The sequence below is a fragment of the Neopsephotus bourkii genome, unplaced genomic scaffold (assembly GCF_033783945.1).
Source record: "Neopsephotus bourkii isolate Nb327-2 ecotype Australia unplaced genomic scaffold, CSIRO-AGI_Nbou_v1 NB_518, whole genome shotgun sequence".
Classification (NCBI taxonomy): domain Eukaryota; kingdom Metazoa; phylum Chordata; class Aves; order Psittaciformes; family Psittacidae; genus Neopsephotus; species Neopsephotus bourkii.
This window is the reverse complement of record NW_026901019.1, coordinates 1,916,956-1,936,795: the sequence shown is the minus strand read 5'-3', so window position 1 is coordinate 1,936,795 and position 19,840 is coordinate 1,916,956. Positions and strand designations below refer to the sequence as shown.

The window sequence follows — 19,840 nt, the reverse complement described above, 5'->3', positions numbered from 1 at the left end:
TTTTCTGGCTTTGAGAACACTGAAGTTTAAAGAAAAATGTTGTTTGTTTAATAGAGTTGGATTCAGTAGCCCTGGAACCAGAAGCAACATATCTGCATCAGCCTGCTGCTGTGCATGGGCTGAGAATCCCTGCGGAGACACGGAGCTTTATTAGCTCAAGTACAGATCATCTAGCTCAGCTGTGTGTCTTCCCAGCAAAACTTGCTTCTGTGCACAGCACCACGCAGATGTGTGAAGGAGGTTTCTACACAGTGAAATGCAGTGCTCTGTTAGAAATGGCTTTGAAGACCTGGATTGACTTGAAGCCCCAGGACACCCCTTTGGAGTTCTGTCAGAAAATAAGCTGCTCTTTATAACTGGTGGAAAGAATGTATTGCGGAGCTGAAGATGGGGTTAAAGATACCGTTCTTAACACTGGTTTGTAATGTAATCTTATAAATATCCAGATCTGCTGTTGACTGATGCTGCTAGTGAACTATGCAATTGAAATTTGAAGACTGTTCTCTAGAAGGCTCTGAAAAGCACAGCAGAGCTTCATCTACTGTAAGGTCTTGAAGCAGAAATATTACTAGTTAGTAGTGGGACAGTAGTTTGGCAATAATGTGGGTTTTGGTTATATCACTTTAGGTGTTCCATCTCCACCAGAACATAGCAGACTGAGAGCAGGATTTCATGTCCAGAAATAGAACAAATGCCAATAAACTGTTTCTGCTGCTTCTAGTGGGGGTGAAACGTTTGTAAAGTCTCTGCAAGACTGCTGCATTTTCACTCCTTTGCTTGAAGCCTTCCAGGTAACACACCTGTTCTTGCTACTGTACTTACCTTGGAAAGCAACCAGCCTGTACGCATAACTCGTTAGAAAACGACAATTTTTGTGGCTTTCAAAGTTATTATAACCATGTGATACTTGCTGATGTGTAAGTACGCTTCAAAGTGCCATGTATTCCTGAGACAATGGCAGCCCTGCAAAATTTCAAGTCCTCTGAAGAATGGAATTTTGCAATTAAGTGGATAGAACTTTTTAAATGTTATTTGCAAACATTTTTTTTCCCTGTCATATTTGTCTTGGAAAAATACTGAAAAAGCCTGAGGCAGTTGCGCAGGCACAAAGGCTTGGCAGAGTTTCTGCAATTGATAATAGCAATTTATCATTATTAAAAAAAATCCCATACTGACATAAATTTGTCTGTAGGCACTGTTCACTGTCTCCCGTACAAGTACTGTTTAGCCAGAATAACGTGCATGGTAGGGAAATAAAGATAAGTCTCTCTAGTTTTTCTTCTCAGCCCTTTTTAGAGTAGATAAAATCCATAAGCTGATCTTGCAACTGATTCTAGGTGGAGACTCACTGGCTTCAGTGAGTTTGCTGTTAGGGTTTTTAGCATGGGGCCTGCTGATAGTTTCACAGCATGTAAAGTGCTACTAAGAAAAGGAGTAAAGTAGTTTAGCAGTCCTGTTGTTTTACAGGTGATGGCTGTCTTAATGTAAAGATATTTGAAAAGATAAAAAAGCAGCTTTGGTTCAAAAGAAAAACAATACCTAACCAACTGTGCCATATTACCCATTGAGATTCACGTTCATTTGCAGCATACATTATAACTAGAAAAGGAGGAATTATTTGGGGTTAATAAATTTGTTCTGGAAGAAGGAGTTATTTCGTAAAGGATGCTCACAAATACAAAGCTTTCACTGAAAGTTGAGTACCTTGCTTAAGGCCTCTAAAAATCTGCTTTTACATCCCTCCTTTTTATGTTCATATTTGGACTCTTCAGGATAATGTGAGTTAGCACAAGTGTTCTGTCATGATTACTATGCTAGGGATGGTCTGTGTTTTTTGTAGCTTGTTCAATAGGCTGAATTTTGTTCATGCACATCTCCTGTGTTTCTTTTGAGTTGTTAACCTGATGAGAAAATTCTCTCTTGATGGGGGTAGAAAAGCCATTAGAAGTTCCATGGATGTATCCTTACACAGAAGGGAAATGTGAGGTGCTGTAAGTAGGTTGAAAAAAGTCTTTATGTTGGACATAGTGAATGCGCAAAGGTTTTAGAACCTTGGAAATTCAACACCTTTTAAAATTGTGCATACAGGATCTGTTTGCAGTGCATATCAGTAACTTGAAGAGCTTTCACTGTTCTCAGGGAGTGATTTTGGTTCAATGCCAGCAGCAGAGATTTTCAGATACTCCGCTAAACACTCTACAACTTTTGCCTTTGAGTAACTGTTCTTCAGCACAGAGACCTTGATTTCTGTTCCTCAGCTGAGGATTTTCTTGTGAAGTAGGTACTTCTGACATTATAAATGCCACCCTTCACTGTCAAGAATAGCTGTGAACTAAAGTGTTGGGGTGCTCTTATGCAGGGGGAAGAAACAGTTTTATTGGTTTGCTTTTAATCTCTCCAATTACGAAGTGGAACGTTTTATCTGTTTTTTCATATTTTTTCACTTGGACTTGCCCTCTGTCAAAGTTGGTCAGCTATTTGATCTGTTGTAGACTTTTAAAACCAGAGGACTTAGATTTGCCAGCTATTGACCACAAGTAGCTTTTTTAGGTTAGACTGGGTCTAGAGCTGACCTGGCAGCTTTTACGTAATATACCTAATAAAACTCCAGAATTGACCACTGCTCCATGTTTGTTCAAGGTTATGGGTTTTTTTGTTTGTTTTATTTAAAGACAGGGGATGAGGGAGATGGGAGGAATACAATACCCACCAAACCTGCATTTGATGACTTTTTATACTGGTTACTGTTTAGTATAGGCTTGTGAGGCCAGAGTAACTTGCAGGGTAGTACAGAGTACAACTATATGTGTGGAAAGCCATGGAGAAGTAATTAGAAATTATTTGTGTCTGTGTAATATGCATAATAAAAAATGAGTTAGTTTTTGGTAGAAAAAGCTCTTGTGTTCTTCCTGCAGCAGCTCAAATTTGTCAATTAATCTATATTTCCTGAATATAGTAAAGAATAAAAGTGAGCTACTTTTCCATAAGTCATTCTCTTTTTTTCTCAGGAAGCAACTGTAGCTGTTGCTTGATACCCTCTTACAAATGATTTTAAATCCCTTAGCTCTTGCTCTCATTGGTCTAATTGTTGTCTGGAGCAACAGTGGAAAGAGCTCAGGTAAACAAGAGTTGAAAGAGCATTGGACAGATTTGATGTCTGTACCCTGAGTGAATTATCCGCTCACACTATCAGAGAGCTGTACTGCCAAGTACCTTAGCCAGGTCTTTTTGCATTTGGAAAGACACAATTACTTGGAAGAACAAATTAAATATTCTATTAAATTTTTTATTGAATTATAATAGTCAGATTAAGTCTTGGCAAATAAAAGAGTTAATAAATTGTAAGATGCAACAATAATCATATTACTGGTAATATTTACGGAAATTACACATTAAGTATGGTACTTTTTATTTTGTGCATGTGTAAGCTAATACCTGCTAGACTGTTACAGAGGGTGAGGGATGTGGTTTGTAATGGTAATTATCTTTTATTGCCCTATCCTATATTGTTTTGCGATACATGTTAAATCTCTTGCAGGTTTTTAAATGCAAGAACTGAATAAAAGGGAAGTAGTTTTAATGGTCAAGTGCACATTTCTTCATGTTTTTTCTGTGATAATGATGTGTGCTACGTTTGTGTGTTCCTTAAGATACTGAAGTGCCCAAGAGAAGGATCAGAAATAAAATATACCTCATAGATAAGCCTTTGGAGGCTGATGGAGCTTCTTGCCTGTGTAATGTGGGCTACTGATTAGAGTGGATATATGTGCAATTAATAATTCAGCTTCTTCCTGTCATTGCTTCCCATATAACCTCTGCTATTTGTGCAGCTTGTTATCTGAGGCATGAGTGAGAAGTTATGTGGTCAAAGAGGTGGGTTAAGTTGTAGATCTGGCAGTACAGTGGAGTTGGTCTACAAAAGCATGCTGTGAGCATTTTTCTTTTTACAGTGCAGTACTACATCAAACCTAGTGTTCTGTGCAAGAACTGGTAAAAATTTCCTTTGACATGCTATGATGAAAAAAAAAACCCATAAAATGCTCAAACAGAAAAGCCTGGTTGTTTGCTGGGCTTGAAACATTCTGCTGGGAACTTTGCCTGGCTAATGTATTGTCACTTGGCTGCTGGCTTGGTGGTTGCTGAGACCCCTGCGTTGTTTCCCTGGGAAGCTGGAAAGGATTGCCCAGTTGCCTGTGCTTCTGTCTTGGTGATTCTCTTTAGTAACCTTAGTCAACAGTGAACAAGTAAAGGTTGGGGTCATTATCCGATGGCTTGTTTAATGGTCACCTCTGGAGTTGGCAGTCTTTGTTCCCTACTTGCGAGCTACTTGAAGTACAGTTCAGTTCACCCTGATGAAAGTTTGTAAAAGTTGTTGTGGAAATTGTATCGTCTGACTTGGAAATCGTGTTTCAAAATGCAAAGTTGATCACGGGAGCTGGAATTTCCAGCTCGCCTCTTTCATTTGCCATACTTCGAGGAAATGCAGAGCTAAATGAAGTCAGTTTGCAGTTGACTGCTGGCTTTCTTCGCAGAGCTGTTAGAGAAGAGGCATCATTGGCTGTCTGTGTGAGTTTCTGCTTGATTTTAATTGAAGGTAACCTTTACCTTTTCCAGTGGTAATTGACTGAAAGAAGAATTAAACCCAGTGCCTAGTATTCCCTTTTCAGTTCTTGAAGACTAATGAACAGTTTTACGGCCTGTGGTGATTGAATGGAAACATACTGACCTGTAACAATACAATGTTGTTTTATTGGCACTAAAGAGCCTTTCCTTATTTTTTCAATAGCGTAATAAAACCTGATTTGCTCACTGCAAATCAGTGCTTAAAAATCTCTCCAGTTATCAAGCAGCTGGCTCTGTTTGTCCAGGTACTATTGCTTAATTCCATGCTGGGCATTAAATCTTCTTTTATGTTGAACCTGGAAGGCAAATTAACCTGTCTGTACAAGAACTTTGAATTAGCCAGGAACTGTTACGGGAACGTGAAGCGTGTGGTGAGTCTTGACTACCGTGAAACTTCTACACCTTTAATTTTAGAACTCGTTTTCTTTCTTACCAAGGAAACTTATCTTAGGGTGGTGAGGCACTGGAATGGGTTGCCCAAGGAAGTTGTGAATGCTCCATCCCTGGCGGTATTCAAGGCCAGGTTGGACAGAGCCTTGGGTGACATGGTTTAGTGTGAGGTGTCCCTGCCCATGGCAGGGGGTTGAAACTGGGTGATCTTAAGGTCCTTTCCAACTCTTACTATTCTATGATTCTATGATTTTTGCATCCTTTGCCTGTTTACAAGCCATAGAAACGGTTATGAAGAAAACCTAGTTTTGTCGGAGAGAACAGGCTGTTTAAAACTTTTTGAAATCATCATCCTCATAACAAGCTGTGGTTTGTCTGTCATTCCAGCTGTACCTGGAATAAAAGCATGTATAAGATAAGCAGAACAAGCCAAAATCCGATCACACAGTGGTGCCTCTGTTTTATGTTACTATGCAAACAAAATGTTTGCATTAGAATACTGAGATAATTTCAGTAAATATTCTAATAAAGGTTAAGTTTACAGGAATTCAGCCATTTTGGAAAGCAGTTTGTCCTGTTGTAGCCAAGAATTTTTAAAATGAACTGAAATGTGAAACAAAAATTGTATTTTACGAATTACTGTTTCTCGTTACCTGGAGACGGAGCATGTTTTCCTTCTGCTATGGCAACGAGAATATGTGAAGTACAGTACCCCAATAACTTGGAGTTCTGCCACTAAATAGATGAAGAACGACAAGCCTGGTATGAGGGTGCCGTCTTTCTCACAGTTCGCAGCTTTCAGTCTGAATCTTAAAAGAATTTCACTGTCTCTGACCCACACAGCAAATGGAAAGTAGCTTTAAGATGCATAAAGGCCGTATTACATGCTAAATCCAGTGCTGAGAGTGATTACTGCATTAGGAAGAGAGAGCTGTCAGCAGCAGGAAAGGAATACTTCTGCACCTTGAAAATGCTTGGGCTCTTTTAGTCAGACTTCCTGTTGAATCCTTTAGTTAATTTCTCGGGTGTCTCATCTCCGACATGAATCATCTCCCAGTTTCTTTGGTTTGAGATTTTTCACATTTGTTTTAGATCATTTTACAAGTCCTTATTAAGTACTCCTTTCCCTTTGAGATTATTTGCTTGTTTTTAAAATCATGTTTTGAAGCTGCTGTATTTTGCATTGATTTGTAGCTGTTACTTTTCTTGCTGAATGCATATGTTATATTTGGGATGGGTGACATATCTGTATATTTACTTTGATTCTAAGCTAGGTGTTTTAAGGGGCTGATAGATGCAAAAGGCTGCTAATAGAGTCCATTCCCTGTTGCCTTTGGTAGCAGGTGTCTGGGAATTCCTCAGGTGGCTGGCACTATAGTAAACTGCGTACAGTAAACAGCCCTTGTAGTGCCAACACAAGTTGACACCAGTGTGCAGAGCCTGGCCTGGCCTGGGAGGAGTGCTGAGCCTGCATGGCAGTTACACAGTCCTCAGCATTACAGCGTTCCTTCTCAGCAGGGTGTGTGGCTACTTGGAGCCAATAAGCCCAACTAAGCTTGTTGGATGGGGCTTGGAGCAACCTGCTGTAGTGGAAGGTGTCTCTTGACGGTGGCAGGGGGTTGGAATGGGATGAGCTTTAAGGTCCCTTCCAACCCAAACCATTCTAGGCTTCTGTGACTTTTGCCGACTACCCCAGTGCATGTGCTGGTGGTGGCCAACACCCAGCATCGTGTGGTGAATACCCATCCTTGACTGTTGACTAAAATGAGAGTGTATATATAAACGTTTCTAAGCTGACATGTATAGGTGACATGCATTTTAAATCATGTAACCTGTTGCCTGGGCTGTAACACCACCACGTGAAGCCACAACTGAAAACACATATGTTGAGTATGTTAACCATTTCACCTTGTTGCTAAAATGAGTTTGCTGAGCACTGTTTCCAGAAGGTCAGCTGGATCGTGGCTTCCTGCTGTAAGTTCTTCACTTTATCATAGGTTTCACATTTTGCAGTTTTGCTCAGATTTCTGAAGGGGGAGTTGTTTTTTCTGTTCTCATACCTATTTGCGTGTTCTGTGCTTTATTGTGGTGGAGGTGATTCAGAGACAAAGTCTATCCATTATTTTGGATAAATGCACACATATATGTGTAAAGCTATATTATATTTATTATATATAAACAATAAGCAAAATGTATGTATCACGCTTTTAAATGTGGCTGCAAGAAAGTTAAATGACATTGATTTAATACACATGGTATCTTTTATGTCTAGAAATTTAGCCCAATAGAATGCAGTATAATTTATATATGCATGTACTGTAATGTTAGAGAAAATAGTGCTGGGGTGCTGTTTGAAGAAGAGAGACCTCAGAACTTCCCTGGGTTTTTTTTTCATAGCTCAGATGCCTTCATCTTAAAAAGAGTTTATAATAGTCTTTCACATAAGAGAGAGAAAAGATGGGTTTTTTTCCTTGAATGTTTGGCTCTGTGCTATGACTTGAGGGAGGGACCAGTATAAACTGTGAAGAGCCCAGCCTGTGACTAAGTGGCCTACATTGCTTTCCTAGGAGTCCAGGAGGATGAAAGAGTGATGTCTTCCCTCATTAACTCTGTGGTTACCTGTGTCCAGTAGTCAAATATTTGGAGCTGGAGCATGCACCTCTGCATTGTCCAGCACCTGCTTGGAACCAGGGTGTCTGTCTGGCGAATGTCAGTGTCTGACCCCATGAGCAGTGGCTCTGAGCAGCCTCACAGAGGACCAGAGTTGCCTGCTGAAGCTAAATGAAGTCATGTTCTGTGCTTGCTAGGGTGTTTTACCTGTCTGAAAGCTGTCCCTAGGTGTTCCCAGATGTTTTGCTGTGGGATTTCCTCAAAAAAAAGCTTGAGTAGATCAAGCACATTGAATTTTAATCCTCCTGCTGCCTTTTGCAGTAGGTCTCAAATCTTGATTTGTCAGGAGGCCTTTTCTTCTAGGACTGCTGCAACTAATGCTTTTCTTTGCCCTTTCTGTATTTCCTGTCCTCTGTTTTATTTTCTTTCATCCTCTGCTACTTTTATTTTGGACTTTCCACGCACAGGTTTGCAGTAACAAACACAAGAAGGCAGTTGGATCATTGTTCCTTCAGTGCAAGGATCCCTTGATACGTCAAAATTGATTAGTGCGTGCGTATGTAGACAGCTGGTTATTTAGTTCCTGCTTTTTGGCAGGAAAGAGAGTGCTCTGTGCTCCAGGATGTGAATAATGTGTATTTGTTTGAATTCAGATTTCATTGTGGTAAAATATTTCTGATATAGGTATCAGCAGACATTTGTGTTTAGTGCTGCTTTATTTGTTGCTATGCTGCAGGAGTTGGGCTAAGCACAGCTCGCTGTGTCCATCTTAGGTTCACAGATTTGCATGGCCTCTTCTTTTGGCCTTCCTCCAAATGTGTACCGTTTAGAAAATTGTTTAAACCCAGAAGTATCCTAAAATAGAGCTACTTTCTTGTCAACATGAAATAGCAGAATAAAACTGGTGTGCTAGCAACACTAGTGTTGCCATTTCTCGACTTCTGAATGCTTTGCTGGGCAAACATTATTGCTATGGACGTTGCACAAAACATGTTTGAGATAAATCATGTATGTTACATTACACAAGGCTTAATGGATTACTTTTCCATTGCTCATTTTAAAATGAAAAACACCAGCTTCCTGTTTTGCTTGCCTTGAAGTCCTGTCCATCTGAGCTCTTACAGTTTCTAAAATAGCCTGGCAAAAAAGGCATTCAGTGAAGTGACTGAAAAGTGACTTCTACTTAACCTTTGGTCTTCTAAACAATTGGTTGAGTCCTAAATAGATGAAACCAGACTATTTTTAGGCCCTAATCTAGAGAATTGATATTTCCACATTTGCGTTGTCATAGCTGGTAGTAGTTGCTAAATTGTGAAAGCTTGTAGCTATTGCAAATGCTTGGAGGATTGCTGAGTGTTCCGCCATAATGCATTAAGAAGCTCTGTGCACTGTACATTTCAATTTATAATGAGGGAGTCTGGCTGGTAGCACTGAAATATTCCCAGTCTAGACTACTGTCTTAAAAAACAGAGGATATTGGCTTTTTGGTGGAGTACGATGGAAAATAACTGATAAGGGCAGTTCAAGTACAACAGACTTCAAAAGGCCTGAAATTCTCTAAGCCAGGGTGGGTCGGGAGGTGGGTCAGGAGGTTTCAGCCACTGCTTGCCTGTCTCACTGAGATGAAAAGGAGCTGGTGTTTGAAATGGTTGAGCAGTCTCGCAAGCTTTGAGTGGTTTCTGAAGGAGGTCACATGTAGACCGTTGTTAGGTGGGGAAGATGAGTTTCTGCGACACTGTGTTTTAGCAAGAAGAAACAAAATGGATAAAGAGAAGAAGCAAGGTTCCCTGTCTTTAGAAAATGCTAACGTTGATGCGTTGCCAGTTACAACAATAATGGCTGAAAAAGTTTAATATAACAAGTGTTCTTAGGTGTTTTTAGCAGGGCCTGTTCTGATAGGATGAGGAGTGATGGTTTTAAACTAAGGAGGGTAGATTAGAATCATAGAATCATAGAACAGTTAGGGTTGGAAAGGACCTTAAGATCATCAAGTTCCAACCCCCCTGCCATGGACACCTCGCTCTAAACCATATCACTCAAGGCCTTGTCCAACCTGGCCTTGAACACTGGATGGAGCATTCACAACCTACCTGGGCAAACCATTCCATAATATTAAGATAATTTTGGTTTTGTAATACCCTTACCAGCAATTACAACTGCATCTTCAGATGGGACACTTTGTGAGATGAAATCTAGTTTGTTTGTCTGTGGAAAAGTAGTTGCTGGCTCCACAAGACCTATGCTGGTGTTATGATTCAAGATGGATGTGTGGGAGAAATGTTTTACAATGAGGGTGGTAAAATCCTGGCACATGCAGCCCACAGGGGTGGTGGATGCACCATCCCTGGAGAGGTTCAAGGCCAGGCTGGATGTGGTTCTGGGCAATGTGATCTGGTTGAAGATCTCCCTGCTCATTGCAGGAGGTAGGACTAGGTAAGATTTGAAGGTCACTTCTATCCCAAACTATTCTGTTATTCTGTGAGTCTCTTCTATACCTCATTAATACCTCTGGATAACAAAAATGGCTTGCTCAAGAGTTTAGAGTGGAACTACGTTGTGTACTAAGTGGAGGAAATTGTGATGTAGCTGTTACTTTTATGAATCCCTTTAATACCCTGTTGCTCCTTACAAATCGCTGTGTTTATGAAGTCATTCTCTTACTGCTGCTTGTGAAGTAGAGCATCTTGATTGCGTTTACTGTCATCATGTGTTGTTAGCCATGGGAAAAAAAGGAGGAATATTGCCTTAAACTAGACTTATGGACTTGAAGAGTTATGTATTGACTTTCAGTTTATCTAACATAGTGCCAACTTTCTTTTTTCAGAGCCATGGTGTCATGGAGAGGGATATACTTTGTACTTACACTATTCTTGGGAAGTTTTTTTGGAAGTATATTCATGCTGGGTCCTTTTCTACCTTTGATGTTTATCTCACCAGCCTGGTATCGCTGGATCACCGATTCCATTGTGGCCACTTGGCTCACACTCCCAGTGGTAAGTTTCAGTTTGATGAGTCAAGTTCTGGGCAACTGTTTGTAATCCCACAATTTAGTTTGCTCACTTACACTTGTAATATTTCTTTTCTTTCCATGCTTTTGTTGAAACGGGCCTTAATACACTTACTAACTGTGGAGACTTAGGTTTTAGCTCAGTGATGGAGATTGTCCCCCTCTTCTTTAAGAGTTCTAATTTAAATGTAAGCTAATACTATGCCTTAATAGTACTCTTGAAAAGGCCTTGTCATGACATCTCCATCCAGTGTCAGTTAGATGCTGATCAGAGGGGTGTAGGTGAAGCACTAGGAAGCAGGATGACTTTTTAACATTACATACTTCCTAAATGAATAGTCTAACAAACTATTCCTTTCAAGTGTGCTTCAATTATCTAATTAGGAAAATTGCTCACTGCCTGGTACACTGTTGCTGATCTTCACTATTCTCTTACTTAATCCCTCTTAGAATTTAGTCCTTGCAGTTGAATTAGAGCAAATGATTTCAGCTGAAGAAGAACTGCCCCTAGAAATGATGTCTTCCTCACTTATAATACATCAACTTTATAGGTATAGGAGAAACATACCAATATATATTTCTGGAAATATATATTGGAAACCAAAAACAAAGTCCTTCCCTGAATTGTTCCTGAGGAAAGGCACTATGAATGGGATCTGTCTCTTCATCCATCCTCTGAAAACAAAGGGACTTTGTTCCTTTAGGCCTTTAAAGATTTGTTTAACTTTTTATGAAGTAAAATGCTATATTGGTGTTCAGAAATATGTATCTTATGCCATAAAGAAACTTTTGTCTTTATTACGTATCAAATAATTTACTTTCTCTGTTTCTGTCTTGTGTGGTTTAAAAGGGATGTGAGCTGTTTCCTGTTCTAAAACTTTTGTCCTTTTCATCATTACTAAATGCAATGAAATTAGGAGGGAAGAAATAATTGCCCATAAAGGGAATAGAGGGATTGTTAGTTCCTGTGATGATGAAATTTAGCTGACTACTGATGGTGTCATAGATTGACCCTTTCACTGTTTGTGTCTCAGTTCTTCTAAAATTGCAGATCGCCAAATCAGATACTAGTCTTCTATCTGATTAGCTGCCTGAGCTTTATAATTCTGGATCATTACAACTAGTTTGTGATAACATTTGTTGTCCAGAAGTTTGATTTCAGCCCACACTGGACCTGAAGCAAAATAATTTGAATACTTTTGTGAAAAAGATTGTTTTGTAAGGATCTTGGGAATTTAGGTTCAGGAAAGAGGTCTAAAAAAAGATTTTGCACCCAACCATTTTGAGGCTCAGACCTTGTCTGCATTAGTTTTCTGCCCTTATACTATTCCATTGTTAGTTAGGAGAAGTAGGTACTTGGGTTTGGTGTCTCCAGATAATAAACTAATGTTAGACCAATTGAACTCCAACAGGGAAACTCTGACCTTGACCTCTGTGGTATAAGAAAGAAACTTCCACTTTGCTCACTCCTCTGCCACATGTTATTTCTTTTCTAGCAGAGTTTGTAGGATGGGACAGTGAGGTGGGTCTTAACTGTTTCAATTTAGTTTGGCGTATCCTAGCACTAGGGTATGTAGAATGGGATATCTGTTCATTATTATGGTTAAGTAGATGTTAAATATGTAATGTGATTCTTATTAAACTATCAGAAAAAAAGCTGCTTCTTTCTTTCCTGAAAAGAAGATAACTGTTTACCATTTTGAGCTCTGCAACCTGTTCTGCTTTTGCAGTTGTCCGCAGTTACTCTTGACAGCAATACCTTTGCCAGAATTGTAGTGAGCTATGAATAGTATTAGTATTTGGCACATAGAATGCTTTTCATTCTGAGAGCTCAAGCCATTTGCAGTTGTGAGAATGTCATTCCCATTTTACAGGTGACTTAAACTGAGAAATGTGTGTTCTTTGAGGTTCTGTGGCCCAGAGGTGACAGAAATACGAACAGAATAGAAAGTTGTTTTACTTCCTGGTGCTCTGTTTAAATCCCCAGACTTTGTTTTTTTTCTTTAGTGTTTCTGGAGAAAGAATGAGGAGGAGAAGGTAAGGAGGTAATTTGAAGTTTTGTATGTTAAGGCCAAATGTTTATTCCTCTACGTGTCCAACCATGTTTGGGTGGTTTCTTTTCCTGCACTAACTAGGTTGGACAGTATCCTGCCAGTGGCCCTGGTCTTAGGGCTTCAAGTCCTACCTCTAGGTAGCATCTGTTGTCTCCACCTGTTTCTTGGGATTTTGTGCCTTTCCACTGTTTTTCCACTAGGCTTCAAAAGATTGCAAGGCACTAGCATTCAGCCAGTTGTGGGGTAGAGGCAGGTTTCTAGGTAGCAGTGTAGACCTGTACAGGCCTAGGTCTGCTGTAATGTACTGTGTCCAAGCTTGTTTGGGATTTCTCTCTCTCTGCTGCTGTTTGTGCCATTAGGTTCTAGCTATTTTTGCAGGTGGAAGTCAAGCACAAACCTGCTGACCATTTGGATCCAAGCAGAAAGCAAGGCAACTTCTGATGCCTTCCCAGCCCTGCCAGTATTGAGCAATAGATTATTTGTGCAACCAGTCCCTCCTTAGATTACCTACCAAGTTATAACTGATACCCTTACTTTTATCCTTATGTGATAGTATTCCAGTAAAACCAGGGAAAGGTAAGTTTAATGTTGGACATTGACTGGAAAAGAGTGCTGTTTAAGAAGCCCTATTTAATTATTGTTTTCTCTTCCATTAAACAGCTGACTGTTACTGTGGGAAAGCTGTCTGCTTTATTAGAAAACAGTCAGAAATTTGTTTACCAGTGATTATGCGAGTGAATAAGTGAAATAATTCAAATGAGTTTTTATTGCTGATGGGCTGATGCTTTTCTTCTGGGAGTACAGCCATAATATTGAGACATTATTTCTAGGCCTTGCTGGAAATGGTGTTTGGTGCCAAGGTGGTTGTCACTGGTGATGGATTTGTTCCTGGAGAAAGGAGTGTCATTATCATGAACCATCGCACACGAATGGACTGGATGTTCCTGTGGAACTGCCTGCTGCGATACAGCTACCTCAGACTTGAAAAGATATGTCTCAAATCCAGTCTCAAAAGCATTCCGGGATTTGGTAGGTTGCTAAACCCTTTCATTTGAAGGGAAAATGTGTTTAAATTTTGCCTAGCACTGTTCATACCCTGTTAAATAACCTAGGTTTAAATTCTGTTTCAGTACTTTAAAAGCAAATTGTGCACAATATGGGGCATATTGAACGATTAAACCATAGATCTCCCAGAGGACACCTGGACTTCATACTTAAGCATTTCTTTTTAAAGATACCACATGTGCTGCTGTTTGCTTATAGGTAAAAATATTTCTGCTTTATGTACTGAAAGCATTTGTCAAAAGTTTGAAGAAAGATTTTGAGTCTCTTCAAAGTCTTTTTCAACGCTGTGTTTTGATGCTGTTTCACCCCATGTTGCAAATGTGCTCATCAAGCCTCTTTCTTCATTATCAAATTGATACTATTGAGAAGATGTATAAAAACCGAAAAGCCCTGTAGGCAATTGCAAAGTTGGTGGTTCATTTTAATAACTGTAGTTTTAAATTGAACTTGGTTACGTAAAATATGCTGTACAGGATATGAAATAATCAGTATTTATAATGGTGTAGGCTGGAAATGGATCCGAGTTGCACATACTCAGAGAAATCGTTTCAGATAGGCCAAAAATTGATGTTCAAATGATTTCTGAATAAATAGGCAGACTTAGCTGAAATAAAAGCATCTCTCTGCCTTCTTTTTATCTCTTAGATTTATTTGCTGTTTTATACAGAACTAACTCGGGTAGGATATGCATCAACTTTATGATGTCAAAAGAGTAACTTTATTTATGGTTCCCTTTTGTCAGGCCATTTATCAGAACAGAGCATTTTGGCAGGATTCCATACTGAGGAGCTTTCATACTTCTGTGCTGTTACTGCACTCACTTGCTCAGCCTTTAGTCCTCTTAACTAAGAGCAACAACTAGGTAACATACTTTCCTTTCCCTAGCAGCCAAACATCAGGGTTAGTTTTACTTGACAAAAGACATCTCTTTTAAAATTACAGGTAATGAGAAAATGCATATTTAGAGAAATGTTTTAGCTGTATAATGCAGCAGAGATGTTTTGAAATCCTTTCTGGAATCTGCAGCACGTGCAACTTTTAAAGTAGTGATGGAAGATGCAATCAGGAGCATCGTCTGGAAGGTTCACAGGTTTATATCTCTTTAAAAGTAGCATATATTTTGTTTGTAAGAAAACATTTGTATGTATGCTTGTTAATACCTTTAATGAAACTGAAAGGTCAGCTCCAGGAGCTTGGATGCTATGTTATGCTTGACAAAATTTGTATCCTGAAAGGGTGTTAGGAGTTATTTAAAGGTTGATTTTATTATACTTTTTTTCCCTCTAATTCTCATTCCTTTGCATAAACTGAGCACATCGGCTAGACTTGATGAGTAGGCTCAGGCAGATGGAGCTGTAGCAGACAAGTGTTAGCAGACTACAATGCCACCTTTGTTCAGTCTGACAGAGTAGCTTAAGGTGCTAATGAAATTCTGGGCTCATGCTTCACTTTGTGGGCTGTGATTCTAGACATTTACTCCTGTTGTCTGTGCTATAGGATTACAATTTCTGGCAGCAGAGTAGGTGCCTGGATCTGTAGTGTTATAATCCACTGTTACTATGCCAAATCCCTAAGTACCCTCCACAATATATAGGCTTTGAGTACTTTGGTTGCAATGTTGTGAATTACAGCTTATTTTTTAGTAAACTGTTAGTGTTGTGCTATTAACCACAGGAAGGGAATTAAACTAAACAACATCCTTCACTCAAGCCATAATTTGATGCCTAAAATTGTGAATGATCAGCTTTCTCTTCTATCATAGTGTGTCTAAAAAGAGGCCTTAGAAATACGTGTCTGTCTTCAGTCAGGCTGTGTTTTGGGTGCCAGGTTCTTGCAAAAATAAAGTATTCCCTATAGCCACATAGTCAGGGGGTAGGTGGAGACTCTTAGATTAAATTAAGATTGCTGGAAGAAGATGACTCTATATGCAGTATGGTAGGGCAGTGATATAGTAGAGGATGGTGTCTAAAGAGGACAACCCTGAATCTCATAGGTAAGAGTAGAATTTCTTATCTCTGCTGTGCTATATGATAGACCTTTCATAGCTGTTTGTCAGGTTTAGTTTGGGGGTTTTTTAATTGTTTTGTGTTTCTTACATAAAAGTTTTGTTTGTTTTATGAGCTTGTAGAAGTGAGACGATAACTTGGAAATCAACTAGATACTTACTATAATTGATCTTGAAATGTTGCTTGTTTAAGGTGTAATATTTGTGGAAATTAAACCAGCTACTTTCATCATGTCTTCCAGTTGCATCTTTTCACGTGTTTACATGAACTAGTTGTACACAGTCAAAAGTATAGGATTATGGACATACTATTCACTAGGTGTAGCTTAATGGTAATTTTGCTTTGAGTTTGAGAAATATTTTAAAGAATATAGTGTGCTGCTCTCAGTCCCTTTTTTTTCTGATATTTCAAAGACTTTGTTTTCAGCAAGCATTTAATAATTCAAATTATATGTAAGTAAGGTTTATAATGCAGCCCTTTCGTTTCTCCAGTTCTGAAAACCTAGCTAGTATTAATCATAGCACCCTTGTTGTCATAAGTACTTTCTCATTTGGGATGTAAAAATAGGCCTATGAGAGATTATGCTCATCCAAGTGGTATATAAGATAAGTGAAGAGCAAAGCTTGGCAAGGAAATAGATCCGGAGTCCTTGTTGCCCCCTTTGTAGGTTAAAAAGTATAAGGGTATCAGATTTAATAAGCCTGTGTTACATGTAGGCAGTTATTTTCTAGTTAATGATAATTAAAATTGGAGGAGTCAGTATTTCAAGGAGTCTCACTGAGTCATTTATCTCATTCTTAAGTTATTAATTCTTTGTATTCCAGTGTATGAAAATACTTTAAATTGATTAAAGGTGAGCCTTAAAATAAGAAGTCCAAAGAAAAACAGATGGTCCTCTCTTCCTGGAACTGTGGCTTTGGCTTGATAAATTGTGTGCAGTAAAGTTTTCAAAAGGAGGTATTACGTTTCAGTAATCTCAATTTCAGATACATTCTTGCAGCGTTTCAGTACAACTTGCCAAAGTTGGTGTCTCAAGGGAGCGCCTCTCTGCTCATAGCTGTTGCTGCAGTTTCTCATCTGACATCATCAGAAACTACTGACACATTCTGCAGTGTCAGTTTTCAAGGAGAATTTCTAATGGCATTGACAGTTTCCTGAGTAGTCTGACAAGCCAGGATTTCTCTACCATACTTGTAATAGATACCTACAACTTGTACTCTCCTGTATTCTCAATTAAGAAGGAGTAGCACTGGAAGTGATGCAGATGATGATGCAGTTGTGTTCAGCATGTAGTATGGAATACATACTGTTCAAGCAGGTACCAAGGGACATACACAGTAGTGTCAGATGACCCGTTAATGACTAGAAGACAGTTGCATTCTTTCTATTTTTTTATTTTGCTTCTTAGTTTCATTTGTAAAAGTCTTGTGATATGAACCAGTGGAAATAGAGATCATAGAATCATAAAATGGTTTGGGTTGGAAGGGACCTTAGCAGTCATCCAGTTCCAGGCCCCTGCCATGGGCAGGGACACTTTCCACTAGACCAGGTTGCTGGTGTACTGCTGAGTAGTTAGAAGCAAAGATAACTGAGTAACTGTCCAGTTCCTCATATCTTAATTCAAGTTACTCTGTAGCTAACATTGCTCTAGATTACACTGCAAGGTGTAGGAATGTTTTAGTTGTTGTTTTTTGCTTGTCTGGTTGTAGTAGCTCTCAAAGGCTCAAGTTAGGTTTGTTCCTTGCTCAAAGTGCCAGAGAGGGAAAAAATGCAAAGGACTTGTGCTCTGTTTCAGCACTGGCCTTAACCTCCCCAATCTATTACTGCGTTTCAGTTGATCCATTATAGCTGTCCATGTGTGCGAGCTTCGCCTGAAGCAAACTCAAAGTAATTTGAGTCACCTTAGTTTTCAATGAAGCAAAACAAAACAACTCAAATGATCCTGCCTTGGCCACAGGCTAAGAGCATGCACACCGACAACTGTGATGGATCAGCTCCCCTGAAGTCAAATATTGGTGTTGCTAAGCCTAGAAAATTTTAGCATTTAACTCAATTGGAGTACCGTTAAAGCAGCACACTACAGGGAATCTGTGTGCGTTTATATTGGCATGGAAGTGTTTGTGCTGCTGCAGCTCCTTCCATAGGCAGGGGTATAAATACTTCAGCATAAAGCATCTTTGTTCAGGTTATAGCTGGATTTGCATTCAGATCTTTATCAATAGAGCAGATCAGTTTAAAAAAATCAAAATGGTAACCTACTGAACTTTCTAGTAGAGCTCATGCCTTGAGTGTCTTTGTTATGTTAAAATAGGCTAGAATGAGAGTTCTGAGGAGCTGTGACATTTTGTCTTCTAGCAATTCAATTATGAGCTGCCAGACTTTAATTACCTTAGAGTTGTTATCCTACGTGATCTTGAAGTGGAAGTTGAAAAGCATGCTCTTTAACGGAAAGAACAGTAATTGTTATGCTAGCAGTTGTTCACAGTGAAGACTCTCTTGAAGAAGGTTTAAGTGTGAGGAAAGGATTATTACTTGGAAGCAAAAATGCAGTTTAATTTGGTTGTAATTCTACGTGCATTTTTTTTATGAGTAAGAAAAGGCTCAGGTGCCTGTTTCCCAGCTTGGCTCTTCCAGAAAAGGCATAATAGGAATATTTTCAGAAGTGTACTACAGAAATTCTCCTGACTCTGTCTGGGAGGGGCAAAAAAGCCCCCAAACAACCAAACCCTCTCCCAACTTTCATTAAAACTTTCCTTATGTTTTCTGTATGATAAGGACTCCGTTTTCTCTCCACCCCCTTTGTCTCTCCAACATGCCCACCAGAAGAGTGATTTTGGATGCTATCCTTTCTCATTCTCCCCATATTATAACTGACAGGTTATAATATATATATATAACTGACAGTGGTTATTTTGTCCAAACTCACAGAAGAAATAACAGAAGAATTAAGGTGGCATGTTTTCCCAACTTACATTCCTTTGATGGTATCAGTGGGTTATGCAGCATCTGTACAGATAAGTGTATCAGGCTGAGTTAGTTTTGTGGTCCCCTCATAAGGAGATGGAGCATCTCAAGAGGATTCAGGGCTGCAGAAGAAATAACTTACAGTGAAGGTAACACATCCATGGCAGAGACTTGCTTTGTTTCACAGGGCTTGTACTTCCCTGTGAACTAACAGCCAGAGGTTGTTTCCTTTCTGTCTTTGGAGATTCTGGAATGACGTGGGACTTAACTTTAGGTATGCATTGAGCAAGAGAAATCTTTTTGTTTCTTTGTGATTCTTCATGTGCTGTTTCACTGTATTGGTGAATTTAAAAAATGCATCAGAAACAGCGACTTTCTTGTCATCCGGAGCTTCAAGCCCCTGCTTTAGTTTGCTTTAGTTTTTACTGATCTTGTAGTATTCTGATTGTCCATATCAGGCGACACCTTTCACTAGACCAGATTGCTTAAAGGCTTGTCCAACCTGGCCTTGAACAATTCCAGGGGTGGGGCAGCCACAGCTTCTCTGGGCACCCTGTGACAGTGCCTCAGCACCTCATAGTGAAGATTCATCCTAAAGGGAAAAGACAGACTGAATCACATGTTTTACTGTAAAACTGGGAGGGCTACTGTGAATCTGGATTTGTGGATTTTACCTCTTAGCTAGGTTTGTAATTTGCTCAAAGAATTCATTACCTCAGATGGTAGATGTTCAATTCATTATACTCCTACTAACGACATTATTGGAAATGAGCATGGTTTAAAAAAAGCATGCCAGGAGCACAGATTGTGCTTTATAAGAGTGTTTCAAGAAGCTTTTTTATTTTATTTTCCTAGTTTTTGCATTCAAATCATTACACCGAATTTAAGAAAATCTCTTAATTTTCATTATTAGACCTAAAACTATCTAGGAGAAAAAAGCCCCAAACATACCCCGCAGTTTAATGGCTGATCCGAATTTACAGAAACCTGCTCAGCAGACTATACTGATAAAAAACTTAACTGTAAGCCCTGGCTTCCTGTGTGATTTTCTGTGTGCTAACATCTTTCCAATACCTGTGGATCTTTGAAATAAGAAACATTAAGAATTGTGTGGTTATTGT

The 19,840-nt window shown here is 39.2% G+C and overlaps 1 protein-coding gene across 7 annotated transcripts in view; it reads left to right on the top strand.

Moving 5' to 3' along the window:
* Positions 1-19,840, top strand: part of LCLAT1 (lysocardiolipin acyltransferase 1) — a 118,267-nt gene that overhangs the window by 30,694 nt on the left and 67,733 nt on the right. For 3 of the 7 annotated variants that reach the window (XM_061350542.1, XM_061350538.1, XM_061350539.1), the window contains 2 exons: positions 10,448-10,616; positions 13,515-13,713. In XM_061350542.1, the coding sequence (XP_061206526.1) occupies positions 10,448-10,616; positions 13,515-13,713 (368 nt within the window). Of the gene's footprint in view, positions 1-5,757; positions 5,776-10,447; positions 10,617-13,514; positions 13,714-13,814; positions 13,948-19,840 lie in introns of those variants that run through there. The other 4 variants (XM_061350543.1, XM_061350544.1, XM_061350541.1 and 1 more) reach the window with 3 other exon arrangements.